The following is a 21,963-nucleotide window of genomic DNA, read 5'->3' as shown; positions in this document are numbered from 1 at the left end:
AAAATATTCAGCATGAATTGGCAAGTAAGACACATGTTATGATGAGAATACAACAATTCTATTAGAATCGAAATTAAGAATTTGTTTGTTCTGTACAAAGTTGAAACAGGGAAGGGAAGAGGTGTCAAACTACAATAGCATTACTGTAACAAACAAATCTTATATAATATATAATGTAAAGTACAAAGTATCATGCGTTTGTATACACAATATTTTAAGGAATATATATAGAATTCACACATATATATATATATATATATATGTATATATATATATATATATATGATAATATAACAAAACAAAGTCAGGGATACTTGACAACTTATTTTGTTATAGACATCTGAATATCGTGGGGTGGAAACCATTGTAAGTTGTTTAATGAAGACCACAGCAACACTCCTTTTACTTACTGAAAGACTGAACTGAAGAACCTTTGGTCATATTTATTTTGTGACTGACTCAGATTACATTCCACAGTGTGGCAAAATATAGCTTAGAATGTTCTCTCAGCTTAAAAGATATCTTTTGAGTAAATACAGCAATAAGGATATCAATTATTTAACTCTTTACTGAACACTTCTACTGATCTTTCACTACACTTTCCAAATAAATGATGTATAAGAAAAGGTATCCTCTGCCATTTATTCTTTCTTCGTATTTGAGTCCAAAATGATCTAATGTCAAAGCTTTCAAAAATCATTTGAATATAATTCTCCGATGACACATTGATAGGTTTTTGTGACAGGGACAACACTCACAGTTACTGACTGATAGAGAATGATGAGCTTACTCTGTAGAATGACAGTCTCACTGTAAGTGAGAGTAACAGTCCCTCGCTGTAAAAGTTCACAAGGCAAGGAATTGGGGCCTAGTAGCTACCTGACACACAAACTAGTCATTTCAGGAGGCTTTAATTCTCTCTGAATTGCAGATTCTCTGAAACTACAAAAGTCATCATTCAAAATAAGGGGGAATCCTGTATCAAGCTATCTCTGGGCATACACTCAGGATTTGGGGCACCTTCCTCCTATCTTTAGGCCAAATCCCTCTCATAAGAACTTCAACACCGGGCATAAATTCCTTCTCTTCCAGCAACAATTTCCATTGTAGCAGGGGCAAACCAACCTGTAAAGGGACTATTGATCCGGATGAACCTGAAGAAACTCTTAATTTGGAACCAATATTGCTATCTCATCAATGTTATATATAGGTGACCCTATATATTTGCATTGTTTAGGGGCTGTTATACTATATTCATAGTGTACCTTTTATTCCTATGTAAAGAACTTTGATGTTATATTGGTTCTAATCCGTGCTATATAAAACAGAAAATCAACAAATACTAATTACAGCCTATCACTGAGATTTTTAGTCTCACTTTGAGATAAACTCTGTCTTTCACGGAAAAACGGCACACTCTTTGAGTGTGACTAGTAGTCTCGCTGTGAATGCCAGTCTCTGCAAGGCAGTAAGTATATTTTTAACTACCATAAAGAGTGACCTTATCTTGCTTTGTGTGAAAGTCTGGCTCTCTGTGAAAGATGTTCGTGGCATCTATGAGCAGATTATTGATATTCTTTGCTCTAGAAATTGAGAGTTAGGGGCAAGGAGTAGTGCTGTGTAGGCAGGTGTTCTGCTTAATAATAAAATGGTCTCTCTGCATACTAAAATACGGTTCTTCTCTGAATTAAAGCAGATTGCGTTGGGCTTGAAAGTCTGGAACATGTGTTCACCAAGTGCCTAGGCATGAGCACTACTGGGTAGGTTGTGAGAAGACAGATACACAACTGTTGAATTGTGGAGAAGGAAATTACATTGTTTTTAACTGAAGGTCCTGAACGTTAAGAACAAGGGATATGGGATGGCTAAAAGCAAACAGGCTAATTTTACCCATATGCAGGTACAAGAAAGACATAATTATGAAGGGCACTTGAGCATCGAGACTGAGGCTTGACCTATTGTGGCTTATGTGGTGCTGAGAGATGAAACTAAAGGAGATCAAACTAGTTGTGATTTTTGTGTAGAAGAACCTGTGAAGAAATCCCAGTACAAGTGCAGGAGTTCTAAGGGAACAGAAGTAGTCTGCAGTTCTCCTCTGAGCTCCATATGGTGAGTTAAAAACAAAGATGGGGCTTCATGGTTTTAATTCAGTGAGTAAGCACATTTTCCATATTAGAGATTTGCCCACAGAGCTTGCTCTAGGCAATCAACAAATTCCTAGGCTTGTGTTGCTCCCTTCCCCTGCAGTAAAGCAGAAAGCTCCCATCTGAAGGGATATCCAGAAAGTGAGTCACTACTGTTGGATTCCAGGGAAGATAGGGTTGCCGAGAGCTGATTTAGGAGCATCTGGAGTACATGGAGGACCTAGAGGCAGGGATGAAGGAACATTGCATGGTAGGCTTGCCAAATGGCATCTTCAAAAGCCTGCAACCTAGGACAAAAAAGGAAATGGGATAACAAAAAGAAGTAATTAGACTTGAATAAGCACACAAGAGACCACAATAGGCTGAGCAATGAGTAATACCCGAAACAGTGTCCCAAAACCACAGGAACTGAGTGGTTGTTATAATTCCACTCTGAGATCTGGCTGGTTTCAAATGGATCAGAGAGACCTTTCATATTAAAACTGTGTTCTAGCATTTTATGCTTTTTTTGTCACCATTCATATTAAAACTGTGTTCTAGCATTTTATGCTCTTTTTGTCACCATCTCCTCAATCATAGACCTCCCCATCCCTTCCACTTGGTTAATAAGCAGACTGAGTGGAAACTGAGACTTTTCAATTGTAAACTGAAGTAAAATTAAATATCTGTAAAGTGAGTGTAATGTTAGTAAAGAGAAATTCTAAGGATATTTTTCATTGTGATTACGCTATTCCCATATTTGGAATTAGGGTGTTTTGGAAATTGGGTTACAGGTTGAGTGAGGTGAAACTCTGCTGAAGCAGGATCCACACTCTAGGTCAGGGTATAACATAAGCAAATCCCAAATTAACCTGTGCTTAACACTGTGGTAGGCTTAACTTGAATGATTTGTATAAAGTATTTATGCAGCACTTTATACAGTGGTAAAGTTGAAACACAACACAAGAAAAATCCCACACCAATTTGGAAAAGCAGAGTAAAAGTTGATAAATTATTTGACCCAAAACGACAAAAATCCAATTAGCATCTAATGATCTTCCCTTGGTAGTGATGCAGTACAGGCTGTCCTCTGCTCGCCGTGCCACACGGTGAGTGTAGCCCAGTTTGTTTTAAACACCAGTGTTGAATTTAGGTCCCTGGATGCAAGGACGTGCACCCCTCTCTCTGAGCTTAGGACTGGCTAGTTGTACTGTTGAATGAAACCCATTAGAAGAGTCTCCCTGATTTCTGTCACAGAGAAATGGATGGTAATTTAACTTGCAGTCCTGCATGTGACTGTAAAAAAAAAGGACTAGGCCTACCATATACATATGTGTCAATGAAACGCACACTATCATAATATACTGAACAGGAGAAATATTAGTTATGTAGTTAAGCTGCATAATGCCATAAATAAACAGTTGAGGTTAGCTTGAAAGGCGGCCCCAGTGCAAAAAAACGTATAAAGGGCTGCATTGTCTCGAAACGTTCCTAGCCCTGAATTTAAAAAGTTAATCTCTTTCATCATCTTTCAGGAATCTACTCAGATCAGTGCTACTCACAAAATTCATCAACTAGAGTCAGCCTTACAGACAGTAATCTGCCATTGGGAGTTCTGCTCTCCCAGCGCAACTGTTAGTTTCGTGTTTACGTTGTTATATTAATTCCTTGGATCATCTCGATGTAACCCTACTATTGTGACACGGTTTAAATTAAAAACACTGTAATATAATTTTGGTCAATGCCTTCTGTACAAAGGTTGAGATGAATAAATAAAATAATTTAATGAGTAAAGAGAGTTAACACACCTCTCAGACTCAGGCCATTTATGTAGTTTACCCTTTAAATTGGGGATAATTCTGCGCCATCCAGGATAATTTTTTCTAGGAAGAATTACAGAGGTCCATATATAGTTAAAGTGATATACTTTTAAATGAAGTTGAGTGTCATCCACATTAAAGTAATAAAATTGACACTGAAAGGGAAAGTGCTTAATGTGAACATTCACATTTAACAGGGCAGGAGATAAGAGGCCTCTTAGTAAAATTGTAATATATTGTGCGTATGTGTATTGCTCCAATCCCTTATCAAATCCTATAAATCTGCTCAAAATGATATTTTCACAGATTCTCCTAGGTCTTAGTAATGAAGGTAACAAAGACAGTTTTCTCTAGAGTATAGACAACATGAAGTGATCACTTTCAAAGTGGTGGTGAATTATAGGCATGGACAACCTCTCTTTCAGTATAATGGTAAAGGAAATCTTCCCTACAACTAGGATAAACGACTTAATTATTTTAACTTGCACTCAACTCTTAAACTTCAATTTGTACACATTAGTTATTTAACTGCGTGAAACACTTTTTTAAAATAATTAAAACTTCTAGCTTTACATTTAGCATTTTTTTTAAATAACAGGATGGAGATGAAGAATACATTGTACCTCCGAAGTTACAGAATGAGATGCTTATTTCCCTGACGGAACAGAAGAATGCTACCCAAAGTAAGTTTTTGTCTAAAACAAAAAAATAACGAAAATCGGATTTTGGAAACTTTGAGATGTTTAACATTTTACGTAAAGTGTATTCATTTCTGAATAATGGAAATTAGTTATTTTAATTAGTTTGACGTGGTTTGGGATATAAGCACCAGCATGGCAGTCTAATAGACTCCATGGAAGGGAATTGTTACCTTTACTTTAGAAATGGAATTAATTTTGCACACATCTTGCAGCTAAATGTCTTAGAATAATTTGACATATGGGCCAGGATTACTCCAAAGCTTCATAAACTATACATTTTCCTTTTTTTTTAAACACAAGTCACTGAATTATTGCTTTGCGTAGAACACCAGAAACTTGCTCATAAATTCAATTGTGGATGTACAATTCTTCCAGCACGTTACCTCCCATAAAGATGGAGAAGCAGTATGTTGGAAAATCGAATTCCGTGCTACGAGGAACTTCATATCTACACACTTTGAATCAAATTAATGATTAAGCCACCGCAATCAACATAAAGTGCCAAAGCGTAAACCCAGTAACCACTCTGCAAACCCTCAGAGTGCCCAGTTTGCCCATAGAGTGAAAGGTGTCCATTTTAATCACACAATACATACTCCCGTCGTCAGTGAAACAGTATGTTACAGTCGGATAAGCTCGGATGCAAGAGATAGGACCCAGGAGTTAAGTGTCTGCAGGAAAAACTTAAAATATACTGATTGACATGCAGCCCGTCAGAGTCATACAAGGCTTCTTCCTCCATCGGGACACTGGCCATCATTTAGGGCATTTATGAGACATAACAGAGTGTTAGTGCGTGACTAGGCTACCCTATATACTGTAAATCAGCCTAGTCCCAACCTTAAGTAGTTGCTAGTGTTTGTGTTTCTCTAGGTGTGTGAACAGTGAGGTGAACTGCATGTTTCTGATCAACATAAAACTTTTAAGTGCACCTTAGTTATCTGGAGGAAAGAATATGTCATGCCTGTAAAAGAGGATATTGTTGATTTTGGCCAGGAAAGTTTCCTTTAATTTCTGAAAGGTATGCTCATGAAAGGCTATATTAGTTTTTCCTTACACTTTGGTGAAGGGAGGCCACCTTGTAGTGTCAGAAGTGTGCCCTCCTAGGAACTCAGTCCATTCTGCTTATGTGTCTCCAAGTTGGATATATTTTGGATAATTGTTTTAGGAGAGAACTTAAAGGTTTTAACTGAACCCGCTTCCTCCACTTTCTCCTGGACAACTGAGGCAATGACCTGTGTGTGAGGAAAGTGGTTTATTATATGGTGTGGTTGTGCAACCTCACTGCGCGATAAAGTCACAGTTCTGTATAAGGTCCAGTCAGGTTTGTTTATAAAATCTTACTCACTACCGGTCAGCTGTGGCTCAGAACAGCCAGGCTTCATCAAAGAAACAAGTGTAAGCCATTAAGAATTACCAATAAGAAGAACGTTCAACATAGTAAGAATATAACACCAATTTATAAAAATAGGTTGTATTTGTATCTTTTAATAGACAGCTCAACAACAGCCGTCCACCGGAGAGTTCAGAATATATGTATTTTTTAATGAAACAATAAACCACTGCTTTTCACTAAATGCAACAAACCTTTGTAATTTACCATGACTCGGGGGTTAGGTTTAGCCACAACAAGCAACATAAAAATGCCAAAAGGGCACTCTTGTTGGGTCCAACTCAGATAGGGATCTAAACCATAAAAGTCCTGTTGAACAGTCAGTAGTTTAAGCAGACACCAGTCCAGTTCCAAGTCCTATAGGCGAATGGCCATAGAAATCAATATAGTAGTTCTGATGCAAAGGATGCAGGATGCTCAAGATGCTCAAAGATTATGAGCCAATGTCAGGTGGTCATCCCTCGGTCCATAAACATGGGGGGACAACTTTGGCCCCAGTCATCGATGTCCCCTGAAATCCAGCACAAAACTAGTTGCCACTGGTCTACTGGGCTCCAGTTACTGCAAAGCCAGCGGTTCCCTTCAACTTGCAGTAACTTCTATGCTGGGTGACAAAACAGTTCTCTGATGACTCTCCCAGCTCTGGCAGACTTGGGAACAAAGTTTGAGAATCAGGACTGGGTGTCCCAGGCTGCACCTCAGCTTCTAGTTGCGGTCAGGCTTTTTAGTACTGGGCTCTCAATGGAGCATGCTTCTTACATTTCATGTTGTGTCTCTGTAACAGGGAGTCCGCCAACTGACTATGGAGTCACATTCTTTTTCTGGGGCTTTGGAGCATCTTTTCCATGAGAGAGCACCAGAGGCACAGTCCTTTCTTTGCCAGCCCAAGATGAAGCAAGTGCAGTCCAGCCTTTGGTGCAGCCTCTCTTTGCTGGTTCCAGGGAACAGCAGTGCAGTCCATCAGTGCTCTCTCCAGTCCAGTCTTGATATGAGGTCGGGGTGCCGAGGGAGCCACTTTTGTGCCTAAAATCACTAGGGGATGTGGCAGCAAACAAGCTAATGAGCTACCAGGTTCCCTGCTGCCTCATGATGACTTCCTGTGAAGTGTAGCATCTAGCTAGCTAGCCCAAAATGCACTAGTCTGCCCACTCCCAACATGACATGACAGAACCCTGCACTTGTGTGGAGCTCCCTAGCCTACCCCAGTGGTGTGGCTTCCTGAGGGTTACACACCTGGTGAAAAATAGGTTTCACATTGCTTTTCCCTCTCTGTCCCAGATGTCATCCTGTATACTAAAACAAAAGAGCAGCCCCTTCTAAGTGTGACTACTATTTTCTCTTCAAAGGTGGCTTCCCCTTTGAACCTTCTAGGCTCACATCCACTTTGGCCATCATGTCAGGAGGAGGTCACGCCACTTCAGGTCCTGTTTTCCACTTTCTGAGAGTCATTCTTACCCCTCCTCAGGAGGGCAGAAGGCTGTCTCGAGAAAAGCAACTTGTGTGCAACAGTGAATGGCTGCTGAACACTTTGGGCAACAAAGTAGGAACTTTCTAATGCTGCCACTTGTACAAATGTAACATTAAATATTGGTCACACATGAAGCTGGAGCACTCACCATGCTAGACAGAGTGGGTCTGCATACCATGGGGGACACATATCCTGAGGAGATTTATTTTGCCTTAGCTGACATATCCCACACACAGCATCAGACCCAGCTATTGACATTTATATACTATCACCTTTGGGCTGCCCTGCGAGAGCTTTTTCCCTCCAGAGCCTTATGCACTTGGAGCACTTCAAACTTTATTCACTAGTGCCACATGCAAGGGCCTTTATAACTAGATTGTACAATGCGGCACAGGGAGACAGACTGGCAGCACCAAACTCAGCATTTGAAAAATGGAATGCAGTCCTTGCAACACCACTGGAACCAGGGGACTGGGGTTTCTGTTACACACTAGTGGGCATGCTCACACCCAATTGTATCTTGTGAATTATTCATTTTAAATATTTACAACAAACTTATTACACTCATGTCAAATTGTTCAGAGGTGGTCTGAGAGGTAACACTACCTGTTTGCGGTGTGGGGCACTGGAGGTGGGCTTTCTACACCTAGCTTGGTTTTGCACTTCTATCTGGCAGTTCTGGACACAGGTGGTGAAAGCCCTATAGGACATGGCAGGTGAACTATACCCCCCTAGTTAAACTACAGCCGTCCGATCACAAGTTTGTGGCTGCATTACTGCTGGCGAAACTGAGAGTGACCATGCACTGGGGCCAAAGAGCTGTACCCACAAAATATGTGGAAGGCTAAGACACTGGAGGATAATAGTCCTACTGGATTTACCAATTGCATGTTCCTTCAGCAACCTCACCACAGATCAGTACAGTGCCACATAGACAGTCCAAACTTCCAGGCACATCTGCATTTGGCAGCTCCTGGTCTATTAATTTATGATTGGTCCTCATCAGCGACCAACGCAGCGTAATCTCCTCCCTTTGCCAAATCCTAGTCAGCACTGAACTATCGAACTGAGATCAAATCTGTGCATTCCCCACAATTTTCCATCTGACTACTGTATACAGATATGCCACTCACCAATGTCGAAGCCTCCCATTCAGCTGTTATTTACAGAGGCAGTTGCAGGTAGAAGCACATTATCAATTTTACAACTTGACACCATTTCAAAATGTAGGAAGTCCTCCTTTTTGCCCTGGTCACCCCCAAACTTTTGGAACAGATACTGCTGGTTACGGACTCTTGTCTGTGCCCTGGAAACTGCTAACCAGTCTCAGGGCAATTGCTGTGTGTAAAGTGATTATGCAAATTAGGCTAGTTATAATTGGCTATGCCAATCTACCCATAAGTCCCTAGTATATGGTAGGGCATGAAGCTTTAGGGACCCCAACATAGGTTATACCCCCACAAGTGTTCTGCTGAGGTGCCCAGTGTCATTTTAAACACAGGCCTGCTGGCTGTTTTTAAATTAAAGTTACCTTCAAATTCGACTTTGGAATTAAAAGTTCTTCCAGAGTCTTAAATTACCCTCTTGTGAATGGGCTGCATAGACTAAAATGAGGAGACTTTATTTTTAATTGTTAAAGTCCCAGACGGAGCTAGATATTTCATGTTTGGTATCAAACTGAATGTTATAATAAATTCAACAACTTGCCATTGTTGAATTAAATATAACTAGTTTAGGGAAAGAGTTTTCGAACTCTACCTGAATGTTGGCAACTTTGGTGCCCTTCTCTGATTGGCCAGCCCCTACCAGCCTTGCCAGGCTACCTTGGTGAGGTGTGAAGTGGCCTGGGCTGAGGACAAAGGCAGTGCCTGGGGAAGGAGATCTGCCTCCTCAGATGGTGAAACTAGATTAAGAGAGCAGCCAAGCTGGACTTCAAAGGAGGGGAGGACATTTGGAGCAGCCCAGCACCTTCCCCATTTCCTGCAAACCCAGACAACCAGGTGCCCCTTTGATTAGATTAGGAGAGGGCAGGAAAGGGGTGTGTTAAGTAATTTAGCCACACCAGTGGGTGGACTCAACCAGACGTAACCTCCAAAATTGAATTTCTGCCTACAAAGGATGTTTCTCCCTGGGACTGCATTTTCCCTCACTTCCCAGGAAGTGGCCATCCAATAGGGTGGTGGGCTGCCTGTGATTGGACAATTGCCAGCCCGGCTTTACACACTAGGAGCAAGGATAAATATGGCAGAGCTGCACCCACACCTCAGATACCTCCCAGGAACAAAACAAGAAGAAGAAGGACGGCCCTGCTGGACCCCTGACCTGAACCTGGACACTGCACTCTGAAGGACTGCACCATCTGCACACTTGGGCTTCATCACAAAAAGGGCTTTGCCTGGCTTCACCTGGTTCAAGAATGGACTCCCTGTTTGCTACAGGTAGAAAATAGCTAACCAGACTCCTCTGCATCAAAACCTGAAGAAACTGACAAGCTGACCACTATCCAGAGGTCATTTTTGGATTTGAGCCAGTAGCATTCTGGGAGTTGGAGTCCTAACCCTCAAGGAGCAACTCAGAGCTTCTGGAACCTTGGGGTGAATAGTGGACTCCTAAAGGGGCTTCAAAGAGAAGATTGGGGAACTTTTGGAAACAAGCTCCATAAAGGGACCGACCCAATGTTGTTAGTCAAGCCAGCTTACGTCGACTGCAACCCGGCCTGATTTGCAGGGTTGTCCCGCTGAAAAGCTCCAGAGCCCCAGACTTCCAGGATTTCACCGTGGGCTCCTGGAAAGGCAATCCAGCGGCTTTGACTTAAAATCGGCTTGCTGTGGAGGGTCGTCTGACATCAGAGAGAAAAGGCTCCAAAAAGTGACAAAGTCTGCATGTAAAAAGTTGACCAGGACTTCCTATGCAGCGTATCGAGGAGGGTCGCAGGGACGGTGGATCCAATTTCATGTTCGGTGTTCGGCCTGGATGAAAATTTCCTTCATGAAAAATCATCTAAGTCTGAAGGTAGAATTCTTCACTGAGGTCTCCTGCAATGCGTATCGAAGAGGGCTCCAGGAAGGTCAGATCAGATTTGTGACTTTGTTCCAGTGAGAAAAATCTTCCTAAAAAAGGCTAAGTCCAAAGGTAATCTTTTGACCAAAGCCTCCCGCTTGCTGTAGCCTAGCAGGGCTCCATCCCAGTCAGCCTAAAATTTTGACTTTGCCCCGGTCAAGATGCAACCTGGTATCCCAGGTGGCGCTTTCAGTTTCTAGGCGCTAAAAAACTTTTATTATCTAAAATTCATATCTCCAGTTCCCATTGGTTTGGTGTCAAATTAAAGCTAGAAATATTTTATTTTTTTATAAATTGGTTTCGGATTGTTTCCTGTGTTTTATTTTATTACTGTTTTGTGATTTCTGAATGCTTTACACACTTTGGGGGTGATTCTAAGTCTGGCGGGCGGCGGAGGCCGCCCGCCAGACTTCCCCCTCCAAAATACCGCTCCGCGGTCGAAAGACCGCTGAGGGTATTCTGGGTTTTGCACTGGGCTGGCGAGCGACCGCCAGAAGGCCGCCCGCCAGCCCAGTGCAAAACTACCTTCCCACGAGGACGCCGGCTCCGAATGAAGCCGGCGGAGTGGGAAGGTGCGACGGGTGCAGTGGCAGTCGCGAATTTCACTGTCTGCACGGGGGCCCCTGCAGTGCCCATGCCATTGGCATGGGCACTGCAGGGGCCCCCAGGCGCCCCACGACAACCCATACCGCCATCCTGTTCCTGGCGGGCGAACCGCCAGGAACAGGATGGCGGTATGGGCTGTCAGAATCCCCATGGCGGCGCAGCGAGCTGCGCCGCCATGGAGGATTCAAATGGGCAGCGGAAAACCGGCGGGAAACCGCCGGTTTTCCACTTCTGACTGTGGTCAAACCGCCGCGGTCAGAATGCCCAGCGGGGCACCGCCAGCCTGTTGGCGGTGCCCCCGTCATTTTAGCCCTGGCGGTCTTGGACCGCTAGGGTTAGAATGACCCCCTTTGTCTCCTAGGTTAAGCCTAACTACTCATTGCCAAGCTACCAAGGGTTGAGCTGGGGTTAATTTATTGAGACCTGAGTGGACCTAGTGGGGGTAAGTGGCTGTTAGAAATGGGGTCCTTGGTTGACAGTCAGGTTACCCCCTGTTCAAGCAAAGACCCTCACTCTAGTCAGGGTAAAAGAGAATCACCCTCAGCTAACCCCTGCTTACCCCCTGGGTAGCTTGGCAGAGCAGTAGGCTTAACCTCAGAGTGCTAGGCGTAAAGTATTTGTACCAACACACACAGTAACTCAATGAAAACACTACAAAATGACACAACACAGGTTTAGAAAAATAGGAAATATTTATCTAAACAAAACAAGACCAAAACGACAAAAATCCACCATACACAAGTCAAGTTATTAATTAAAAATCAAAAAGAGTCTTTAAGTAGTTTTAAAAACACACTAGCGCTGCTAGAGTGAAAATGTACCTGGTGTGCGTCAAAAATAACCCCGCACGGGCGGGCGTGCGTCAAAAATAACTCCGCACGGCGGTACTCGAGTCAAAAATCCAGCCGCACGATGAGTTGACGATCCAGCCGTGCAGGTTGCGATCTCCCAGCCTCCGTCAGCGATGCTGCGCGTCGTTTCTCCTGCTCCGTGCGTCGATTCTTCGGTCGCGTTTCCTGCGAGCGTCGTTTCTCAGCTGCGGAGCGGGCGGCGCGTCGTTTTTCAGCCGCAGATCGGATTCGCGTCGATCTTTTCCCCGCAAGGCGCTCTGTGCGTGGATTTTCTTGTCTTTAGGCTGCCAGCTTCTCCTTTCAGGGTAACAGGAACTGGATGGGCACCACAGGGCAGAGTAGGAGTCTCTCCAGAGACTCCAGGTGCTGGCAGAGAGAAGTCTTTGCTGTCCCTGAGACTTCAAACAACAGGAGGCAAGCTCTAGATCAAGCCCTTGGAGATTTCTTCTCAAGATGGAAGGCACACAAAGTCCAGTCTTTGCCCTCTTACTCTGGCAGAAGCAGCACTGCAGGAAAGCTCCACAAAGCACAGTCACAGGCAGGGCAGCACTTCCTCCTCAGCTAACAGCTCTTCTCCAGGCAGAGGTTCCTCTTGATTCCAGAAGTGTTTCTCAAGTCTGTAGATTTGGGTGCCCTTCTTATACCCATTTTAGTCTTTGAAGTCACCTTTCTTCAAAGGGGACTCACACCTACTTGTGAAATCCTGCCTTGCCCAGGCAAGGCCTCAGACACACACCAGGGGGTTGGAGCCGGCATTGTTAGAGGCAGGCACAGTCCTTTCAGATGAGAGTGACCACTCCACCCCTCCCTCCTAGCAGAGATGGCTAATCAGGAAATGCAGGTTACACCCCAGCTCCCTTTGTGTCACTGTCTGGTGTGAGGTGAAAAACAACCCAACTGTCAAACTGACCCAGACAGGGAATCCACAAACAAGGCAGAGTCACAGAATGGTTTAAGCAAGAAAATGCTCACTTTCTAAAAGTGGCATTTTCAAACGCACAATCTTAAAATCAACTTTACTAAAAGATGTATTTTTAAATTGTGAGCTCAGGGACCCCAAACTCCACATGTCCATCTACTCTCTAGGGGAATTTACGCTTTAATCATATTTAAAGGTAGCCCCCATATTATCCTATGAGAGAGACAGTCCTTGCAACAGTGAAAAACGAATTTAGCAGTATTTCACTGTCAGGACATATAAACCACATTACTATATGTCCTACCTTATCCATACACTGCACCCTGCCCTTACAGCTTCCTAGGGCCTACCTTAGGGGTGCCTTACATGTAAGAAAAGGGGAGGTTTAGGCCTGGCAAGTGGGTACACTTGCCAAGTCGAATTTACAGTGTAAAAATACACACACAGACACTGCAGTGGCAGGTCTGAGACATGATTACAGAGCTACTTATGTGGGTGGCACAACCAGTGCTGCAGGCGCACTAGTAGCATTTGATTTACAGGCCCTGGGCACCTCTAGTGCACTTTACTAGGGACTTACTAGTAAATCAAATATGCCAATCATGGATAAACCAATCACATACAATTTCACACAGAGAGCATATGCACTTTAGCACTGGTTAGCAGTGGGAAAGTGCTCAGAGTTCAAAAGCCAACAGCGACAGGTCAGAAAAAATAGGAGGCAGGAGGCAAAAAGACTGGGGATGACCCTGCATAAGCAAAAGTCCAACACGACCCCCTACCAGCCTAAAGCCAGGGGAGAACAATCAATACCTTGATGTACTTCCCTGATTGGGGCGATAGAACAAGGACCCAGGCCCACAACAGCAGGGGCATGTTTCAGTTCTACGCCTTCCTGACTCCAGTTGGATCCCTCTGTCCATACTCTCAGGGCCCACTAAGCTAACCCATGGGGAACCCTTCTCCACATCTACAGACACCATCTGTGCAGCACCTAACTTTACTTTGCTCACAGATGAATTGCAATGGGCAGATAGTACCACCAGGGCCAACACAGTGGTGTTGCCCACTCCACCCCCGGGATGTGACTCTCGTCCCCCCCCCCAGGGGCAACTCTGTCCACCAGGACAGCAAGCCACGGTGACCCCTGACAACTGTCAGGGATGAGAGCCCGACCTCAGGCCTCTCTAACCACTGTGACTGTGGAGAGTGGGGGGCGGTAGCCCCAGGTGCCTGGCACCCTTTGACCACTCTCTCTTCCACCAGGTCAGCGATGACAACCTGACCCTGGTCCTCCCCTCTGGGGCTCAGTACCCTCCCTGCAGAAGCGGCACCCCCAGAGTCAAAAACTGTCAGGGTGCTTGTAGAAGCAGTCCTGCACAATTCTTCCACCAGTGCAGGGCTGTTAACCTGCAACTGGTCCGCCAACCTGGGGTCTGTACCTTCAGGTTGGACCAGGGCCAGGGGTGAGGCTTCCCTCCCCCTGCCCTCCCTTCTGGGGTCCTGCACCCCCCAACTAGGAGTGGCCCCCTCAGAGGACAACATGGGATGGGCACTGTTAGCAGTAGCCCCTTCCTCCAGGTCAGGGGGGACACCCTGAACCTGGCCTTCCAATCCAGGGTCTGTACCCTTAGATTGCACTGGGGCCAGGGGTGAGGCTCTTTCTCCCCTGCCCCTACTCTCAGGGTTCTGCACCCCCCCCTCAGGGAGAGTACCCCTTGAAGTCACACCAGGGGGGGTGATTGGGCAAACCGCCCACCCCTTCAGGTCAGGGTTTACCCCCTGCACCTGATCCTCCAGTCCAGGGTCTGTACCCACAGACTGGACCACTGCCTGGCAACCCAGGACTTCCTGGGGGGCATACCTACCCCCCACCAGGTCAGAGTTTACCCTCTGAACCTGGTCATCCAACCCAGGGTCACCACCCTGCGGTTGAACCACTGCCTGGCGCACCAGGACTTCCTTGGGAGCACACTTACCCCCCATCAGGTCAGAGTTTACCCCCTGAACCTGATCATTCAACCCAGAGTCACCACCCTGCAGTCGAACCACTGCCTGGCACACCAGGACTTCCAGGGGGGCACACTTACCCCCCTCAAGGGACACACTGTCCCCAAGGGCCACACAAGAGTCTGGCTGGCGCAGGTCTCCTGACCTCTGCCCATCTGACAGAGTCTGGATTCCCCCCAACCCAGAAATGGTCTTACCAAGGTCATTCCTGGGGGGCTCTGCTCTCAGAGCTGACCCCTGACCCTCCAGGTTCTCCACTGGGGTCCGCAACCCCCTCTCAACCCTCTGTCTGGACTTCTGCACCCCCTCACTAGGAGTGGTACTGCCAGACACCAGAACTGGTGGGACGCTGGCTACAGCCGCCCCCCCAAGTTCTCCTGACACTGTGGGGTCTCCCTCAACAGATGGCCCTATGGTACAGGCTAGGCTCCCCTCCTGGTGTTCCCTCATGGAACCCTCCAGGACCTGGGACCGGATCTCGGGCACCTTGGACCTCAGCCCATCCCCATTCCCTCTCCTCAGAGACTGGACATGGGGTCCCTCACCCATCCCACTACACTGGGACCTACCTGGGACACTACAATCCTTCCCTACCTCACCTGGTTGGGAAATACCTAGACCACTCCTCTCAGGAGCACCCCCAAATGCCTCTTCAGACTCTCTGGTACTCACCAAGAGGTCTGCCTCCATTGTAAGCTCCCTGGGGTCAGAGAACTCACACTCCACCTGGTGTTGGCATAGCTCTGGAAAATAAGGACTAGACATATGCTCTCCAGCAATTACATCACTCAGCCCCTCACATGAATTAACCAAAGTACCCTTCACCCAACCATCCAGTGACTCTGCTTTGAAAAAGCACCCCACATCACCCTCCTGAGACTGGTGAGACAGTACCTGACTGTCCCTGACACTCAACCCACACTCTTCTGGGATGTCTTCACACTCCATAACCAGGACTTCTACCTGGGGGGAACCCCTCTCCCTGTCACTCTCACCTAGAGTCAGTAGAGTGTCCTTCCCACCAGTAGGAATATGACTCCCCATGCCAGTTCCCCAATCCACCTCAGGGACCCTGTGCATCACTGGAGCTACCTCATACCCCTGAACCTCCTGGTGTGTGTTAACTCCCTCCTTCAAGTAGGGCACCACATCTCTGGGCATGTGCATTTCTTCAGCAGCACTAGATATAAAATTGTTGCTGCCACCATTTCAGCTGGATTCAGCCCTCATGACTTCCAGCGGTTTCAATTTAAGCTTGTAAGCATAAATCATCCTTTGTATCTCGAAGTCCCTTTCCCACTTGTCATACTCCCTTTGCATCCTCAACTTTTCTGCCTCCAACCGGCGAACCCTTTCTGCCTGTCTGTCCTGCACATCTTTAGGAGTCAGACCCTTAGATGACACCCTGATACCCCTCCTGGGGACCCTCCCCCCAGGCGTAACAGGTACCTCCACTACACCACTGTGTATCCTCTGCACTTCCCCACCCACATTCTCCTCCTCTGTGTGCCCTCCAGCCTTCTTGATTGTCACCCCGGCCCTCTGTGCCTTTTGCAGCTCCCCCTCCCTGGTGGAGCTTTTAGTGGGACAGTCAAGATCTTTAAGGAACTGTTTCAATTGAGCAACTGAGTACTCCTTCAGTTTCTCCATTTCAAACACAGCTCCAGCTGTTGCATCTCCAGATTGAGACATGATGGTCACAAGTGCAAAGTTCCAAAGGCAGAAAATAAGTTCCCAATGAAGTAAAAAGAATCAGTGAAGGGATCAGCAAAATCATGGAAGTAGAACAAAAAGGAGTCCTTAAGAGAAAAAGCAAAAGATCACCAAACAAGTAGTATGTGGTCACGTAGTGGTCTGAGATCAAAACAGTAGTGTACACTCAATCACTGTATGTCAGGCACAAATACAAGTCCAAATCCCGACCGCTAATCACCAATGTTAGAAATGGGGTCCTTGGTTGACAGTCAGGTTACCCCCTGTTCAAGCAAAGACCCTCACTCTAGTCAGGGTAAAAGAGAATCACCCTCAGCTAACCCCTGCTTACCCCCTTGGTAGCTTGGCAGAGCAGTAGGCTTAACCTCAGAGCGCTAGGCGTAAAGTATTTGTACCAACACACACAGTAACTCAATGAAAACACTACAAAATGACACAACCCAGGTTTAGAAAAATAGGAAATATTTATCTAAACAAAACAAGACCAAAACGACAAAAATCCACCATACACAAGTCAAGTTATTAATTAAAAATCAAAAAGAGTCTTTAAGTAGTTTTAAAAACACACTAGCGCTGCTAGAGTGAAAATGTACCTGGTGTGCGTCAAAAATAACCCTGCATGGGCGGGCGTGCGTCAAAAATAACTCCGCACGGCGGTACTCGAGTCAAAAATCCAGCCGCACGATGAGTTGACGATCCAGCCGCGCAGGTTGCGATCTCCCAGCCTCCGTCAGCGATGCTGCGCGTCGTTTCTCCTGCTCCGTGCGTCGATTCTTCGGTCGCGTTTCCTGCGAGCGTCGTTTCTCAGCTGCGGAGCGGGCGGCGCGTCGTTTTTCAGCCGCAGATCGGATTCGCGTCGATCTTTTCCCCACAAGGCACTCTGTGCGTGGATTTTCTTGTCTTTAGGCTGCCAGCTTCTCCTTTCAGGGTCCCAGGAACTGGATGGGCACCACAGGGCAGAGTAGGAGTCTCTCCAGAGACTCCAGGTGCTGGCAGAGAGAAGTCTTTGCTGTCCCTGAGACTTCAAACAACAGGAGGCAAGCTCTAGATCAAGCCCTTGGAGATTTCTTCTCAAGATGGAAGGCACACAAAGTCCAGTCTTTGCCCTCTTACTCTGGCAGAAGCAGCACTGCAGGAAAGCTCCACAAAGCACAGTCACAGGCAGGGCAGCACTTCCTCCTCAGCTAACAGCTCTTCTCCAGGCAGAGGTTCCTCTTGATTCCAGAAGTGTTTCTCAAGTCTGTAGATTTGGGTGCCCTTCTTATACCCATTTTAGTCTTTGAAGTCACCTTTCTTCAAAGGGGACTCACACCTACTTGTGAAATCCTGCCTTGCCCAGGCAAGGCCTCAGACACACACCAGGGGGTTGGAGCCGGCATTGTTAGAGGCAGGCACAGTCCTTTCAGATGAGAGTGACCACTCCACCCCTCCCTCCTAGCAGAGATGGCTAATCAGGAAATGCAGGTTACACCCCAGCTCCCTTTGTGTCACTGTCTGGTGTGAGGTGAAAAACAACCCAACTGTCAAACTGACCCAGACAGGGAATCCACAAACAAGGCAGAGTCACAGAATGGTTTAAGCAAGAAAATGCTCACTTTCTAAAAGTGGCATTTTCAAACGCACAATCTTAAAATCAACTTTACTAAAAGATGTATTTTTAAATTGTGAGCTCAGGGACCCCAAACTCCACATGTCCATCTACTCTCTAGGGGAATCTACGCTTTAATCATATTTAAAGGTAGCCCCCATATTATCCTATGAGAGAGACAGTCCTTGCAACAGTGAAAAACGAATTTAGCAGTATTTCACTGTCAGGACATATAAACCACATTACTATGGGCCTGATTCCAACTTTGGAGGACGGTGTTAAACCGTCCCAAAAGTGACGGATATACCACCTACCGTATTACGAGTTCCATAGGATATAATGGACTCGTAATACGGTAGGTGGTATATCCGCCACTTTTGGGCCGGTTTAACACCGTCCTCCAAAGTTGGAATCAGGCCCTATATGTCCTACCTTATCCATACACTGCACCCTGCCCTTGGGGCTTCCTAGGGCCTACCTTAGGGGTGCCTTACATGTAAGAAAAGGGAAGGTTTAGGCCTGGCAAGTGGGTACACTTGCCAAGTCGAATTTACAGTGTAAAAATACACACACAGACACTGCAGTGGCAGGTCTGAGACATGATTACAGAGCTACTTATGTGGGTGGCACAACCAGTGCTGCAGGCCCACTAGTAGCATTTGATTTACAGGCCCTGGGCACCTCTAGTGCACTTTACTAGGGACTTACTAGTAAATCAAATATGCCAATCATGGATAAACCAATCACATACAATTTCACACAGAGAGCATATGCACTTTAGCACTGGTTAGCAGTGGGAAAGTGCTCAGAGTTCAAAAGCCAACAGCGACAGGTCAGAAAAAAATAGGAGGCAGGAGGCAAAAAGACTGGGGATGACCCTGCATAAGCAAAAGTCCAACAGTGGCCTATTGCTAATTGTAGGTACTTACCTGCCCTTACCAATAATCCACTTTCCAACACAAAAGATACAGCTGTATACGCAATCCTGAAAGAACTCACTGCTCTTAAAGTGTCTATATTAACAATCAAAGAGAATACAATAAGGACCACTTCAGAATTGCGGTCTCTATGATCTGATGTAGCGACCTTTAACACATGCCTGGTGGCAACAGAAGAACAATTAACGAAAGTAGAGCACAAGCTGCAACAGACTGAAAGCAAGATCACTGGAGAATGACAGCAAAGCTGAGAGAGCTGGAAGACCAAAATAGAAGAAACACCTCCGATTGTCCTGGAATTTCAGCACAGATGTAAAAAGATGTGGCTGCCTTCCTGAAAAGCTTCATTTCTAAATTCATAGAGCTGTCATGTGATCAGCCATTAGAATTTCAGCGCACTCACAGGAAATGGATGCGCCACTCCAGAAATCGAATGCACCAAGACAAATGATAGTCTGTTTACCCAGATATCAACAAGAGCAATAAATACTCCAGGAAGCAAAGAGAAAGGGTGTTTTTTTTATTTACATACATTAAAATGTATGGTTCAAAAGATTTCTCCAACAGCACTCTCCAAAAGAGGAAAAGCTTTCGGGCTCCAGGCGCGAGATTCAAACAGATGGAAATCCATTATGGACTATGGATACCAGCAACTATGCTCCTCACAAGTGACAGACAAGTGACAGACATGATATTGAGTTCATAGAGTTCATAGACCCAGAGCAACTAGAACCCTACTTGGCTGATCTTACCCTCTCAAACATCAAATGTGACTGGACTTTCAGGCAAGTGAACAAATGAAAGCCAAGCCATGCTGTCCTAACTCCGGCGAGAGAACATATTGAAGGAGGCACAAGAGAATGGTGAGAAACGCCAAGCAGCATCAATCTCACCAGCGAGACAAATTCAAGCCTCTACTTAAACCTGGGTCGAAAGGGAGCACCTTGAAATCCACTCACTACCTAGTCTACAACCACTGATCTTCGATGGAGTGCACAATGGCCGCTTTCCTCGCCCACAATGCTCCAAGACTGTTTATGCTGTTCAGCTCTTCAGCTGAGAGACTTATCCAAGACGTAGCAAGCCTCCATACTGTTGTGTTAAGGATAAAAGTGGAGGGCAAAGAATCAGATGACTGCTTGAACCCAATGCATAATTGCAGTGAACTACACATTTATTTATTTGCACTGCCCTAAAAGATGCATGATGCTTTCTTTACAGATACACCCCTTCAGTGCCACTGAATGCAGCCTATTCTCTGCTATTTAACACCCATGCCTCAAACCCCCAACCCCAGGCTTGCCAGCACTCTCTTTAAGTACCACATATTTTATGGAATCAACCTTGTGCCTCCCAGAACTAGAGTTTAGCCAGGGCGTATTGACCAACCTGCTCCCATGGCCCTCTAGTAATTCTCTTGACTAAAGTAACATTGCAAGATCCACTTAACCTTCGAGTAACGAGCTCGTCTCAATATAAAACCTCCGTAGAGGGAGGTCTTCTAATTTCTGCTGCCCTTGCCTGCGCCAGCAACACCTCAGGCTATTTGCACACTCTTGTTTTGCCCCCACTTTTGGTGTGCTCTAGCAGCAGTCTGGGCATGCTTGAACACGCACTGCATTCGCCATTCATCAAACCACATATATTATATCTTCTTGGAAGTGCTGAATTTTGTGTGTATGCTTTCTGAACGGTGATAACGCATCCAGCCCTTATAAATTACCTGTATCTGGACACGTTGGAGGTCGGTGAATCTTTTAACCGAGTCGGGCTCTCCTCATCCTCAAATAATCGAGTCACTCAGATCAATAATCAATAACTATTGTAATCGGTAGTCAATACTCAATTAATAGATCAATATGGCACATCAGAAATCAATAACAGTTGGTATTTCGGCGCACCATGACCTTTCAGTCATGAATAACCACACCAGTTTATTAAAAGTTAGTGAATTTATTTCCCTATATTAACAAAGCTAGCACGATGTATATATGTCTCAAAACCAATTGATATATGTATATGAACATTACTAGCTGTCCATAACGGCGGAAGAAACGCAATCTACGTAAAATCTGAATAATGATACACTCTGTTATCGCAATGCAAATCACCAATATGACTAACTGTATTTGACTAATTGCATACATTGGTCAGCATAACAAGATTTCAAATTAGCATGATACATCGAATGAGTACCTCGACTAACCTCTAATTAGCATTGGCATGTGGGACTTCATGCAAAACGAATTTAGTCAACACAAATTTGGAAAACTTCTAGCTAGGACCCTATCAAAATTAGCAGTTGGTACCTAAAAGGAAAAACACAATGCATAATACATTTATCCTTTCATATTTACCAAATACAATCAGCATTCAAGAAAAGTCTTCGTCCTTCAGGTACCGGTTGATCAGCATGGGGCAAATTTCAAAGGGGCAAAGTTAAGGGCAAACTTCCTTGCAGCGGCAAGGAGAATAGGGCAAAGTTACTGCATGGGCAAGACGGGGGCAAATCAAAGTTAAAGTCTCTAGGGTGAGAATTCTTAAAGTCTCTTTCTCTCGGATAGAGAAAAGGGCATTAGGGTGTCGTCCAAAATGGAGTCTGGCATCAGGCTTCAAACTGGCATCGAGGAAAATGGCTGACTTCTCTTTGTCCGGTGGGTTTAAGTAAGAAACATTCCAAATTCTGCAGGGTCTTCCATTGGAGGGTTCATAGGTTGGCCTCAAATTGTCCAATCAAAATTGTCTTTTACTAGCGCTCATTTATGCATACACT

The 21,963-nt window shown here is 45.4% G+C and overlaps 1 protein-coding gene across 2 annotated transcripts in view; it reads left to right on the top strand.

Moving 5' to 3' along the window:
* DENND2D (DENN domain containing 2D) overlaps positions 1–21,963 on the top strand; it is a 528,923-nt gene that overhangs the window by 436,368 nt on the left and 70,592 nt on the right. For both annotated transcript variants that reach the window (XM_069238997.1, XM_069238996.1), the window contains one exon: positions 4,542–4,626. In XM_069238997.1, coding sequence (XP_069095098.1) covers positions 4,542–4,626 — 85 coding nt within the window. The remainder of the gene's footprint in view (positions 1–4,541; positions 4,627–21,963) is intronic.

This window comes from Pleurodeles waltl, chromosome 6 (assembly GCF_031143425.1).
Source record: "Pleurodeles waltl isolate 20211129_DDA chromosome 6, aPleWal1.hap1.20221129, whole genome shotgun sequence".
Lineage (NCBI taxonomy): Eukaryota > Metazoa > Chordata > Amphibia > Caudata > Salamandridae > Pleurodeles > Pleurodeles waltl.
Note: the sequence above shows the minus strand (reverse complement) of the source record. Positions and strands in the feature narration are given on the sequence as shown.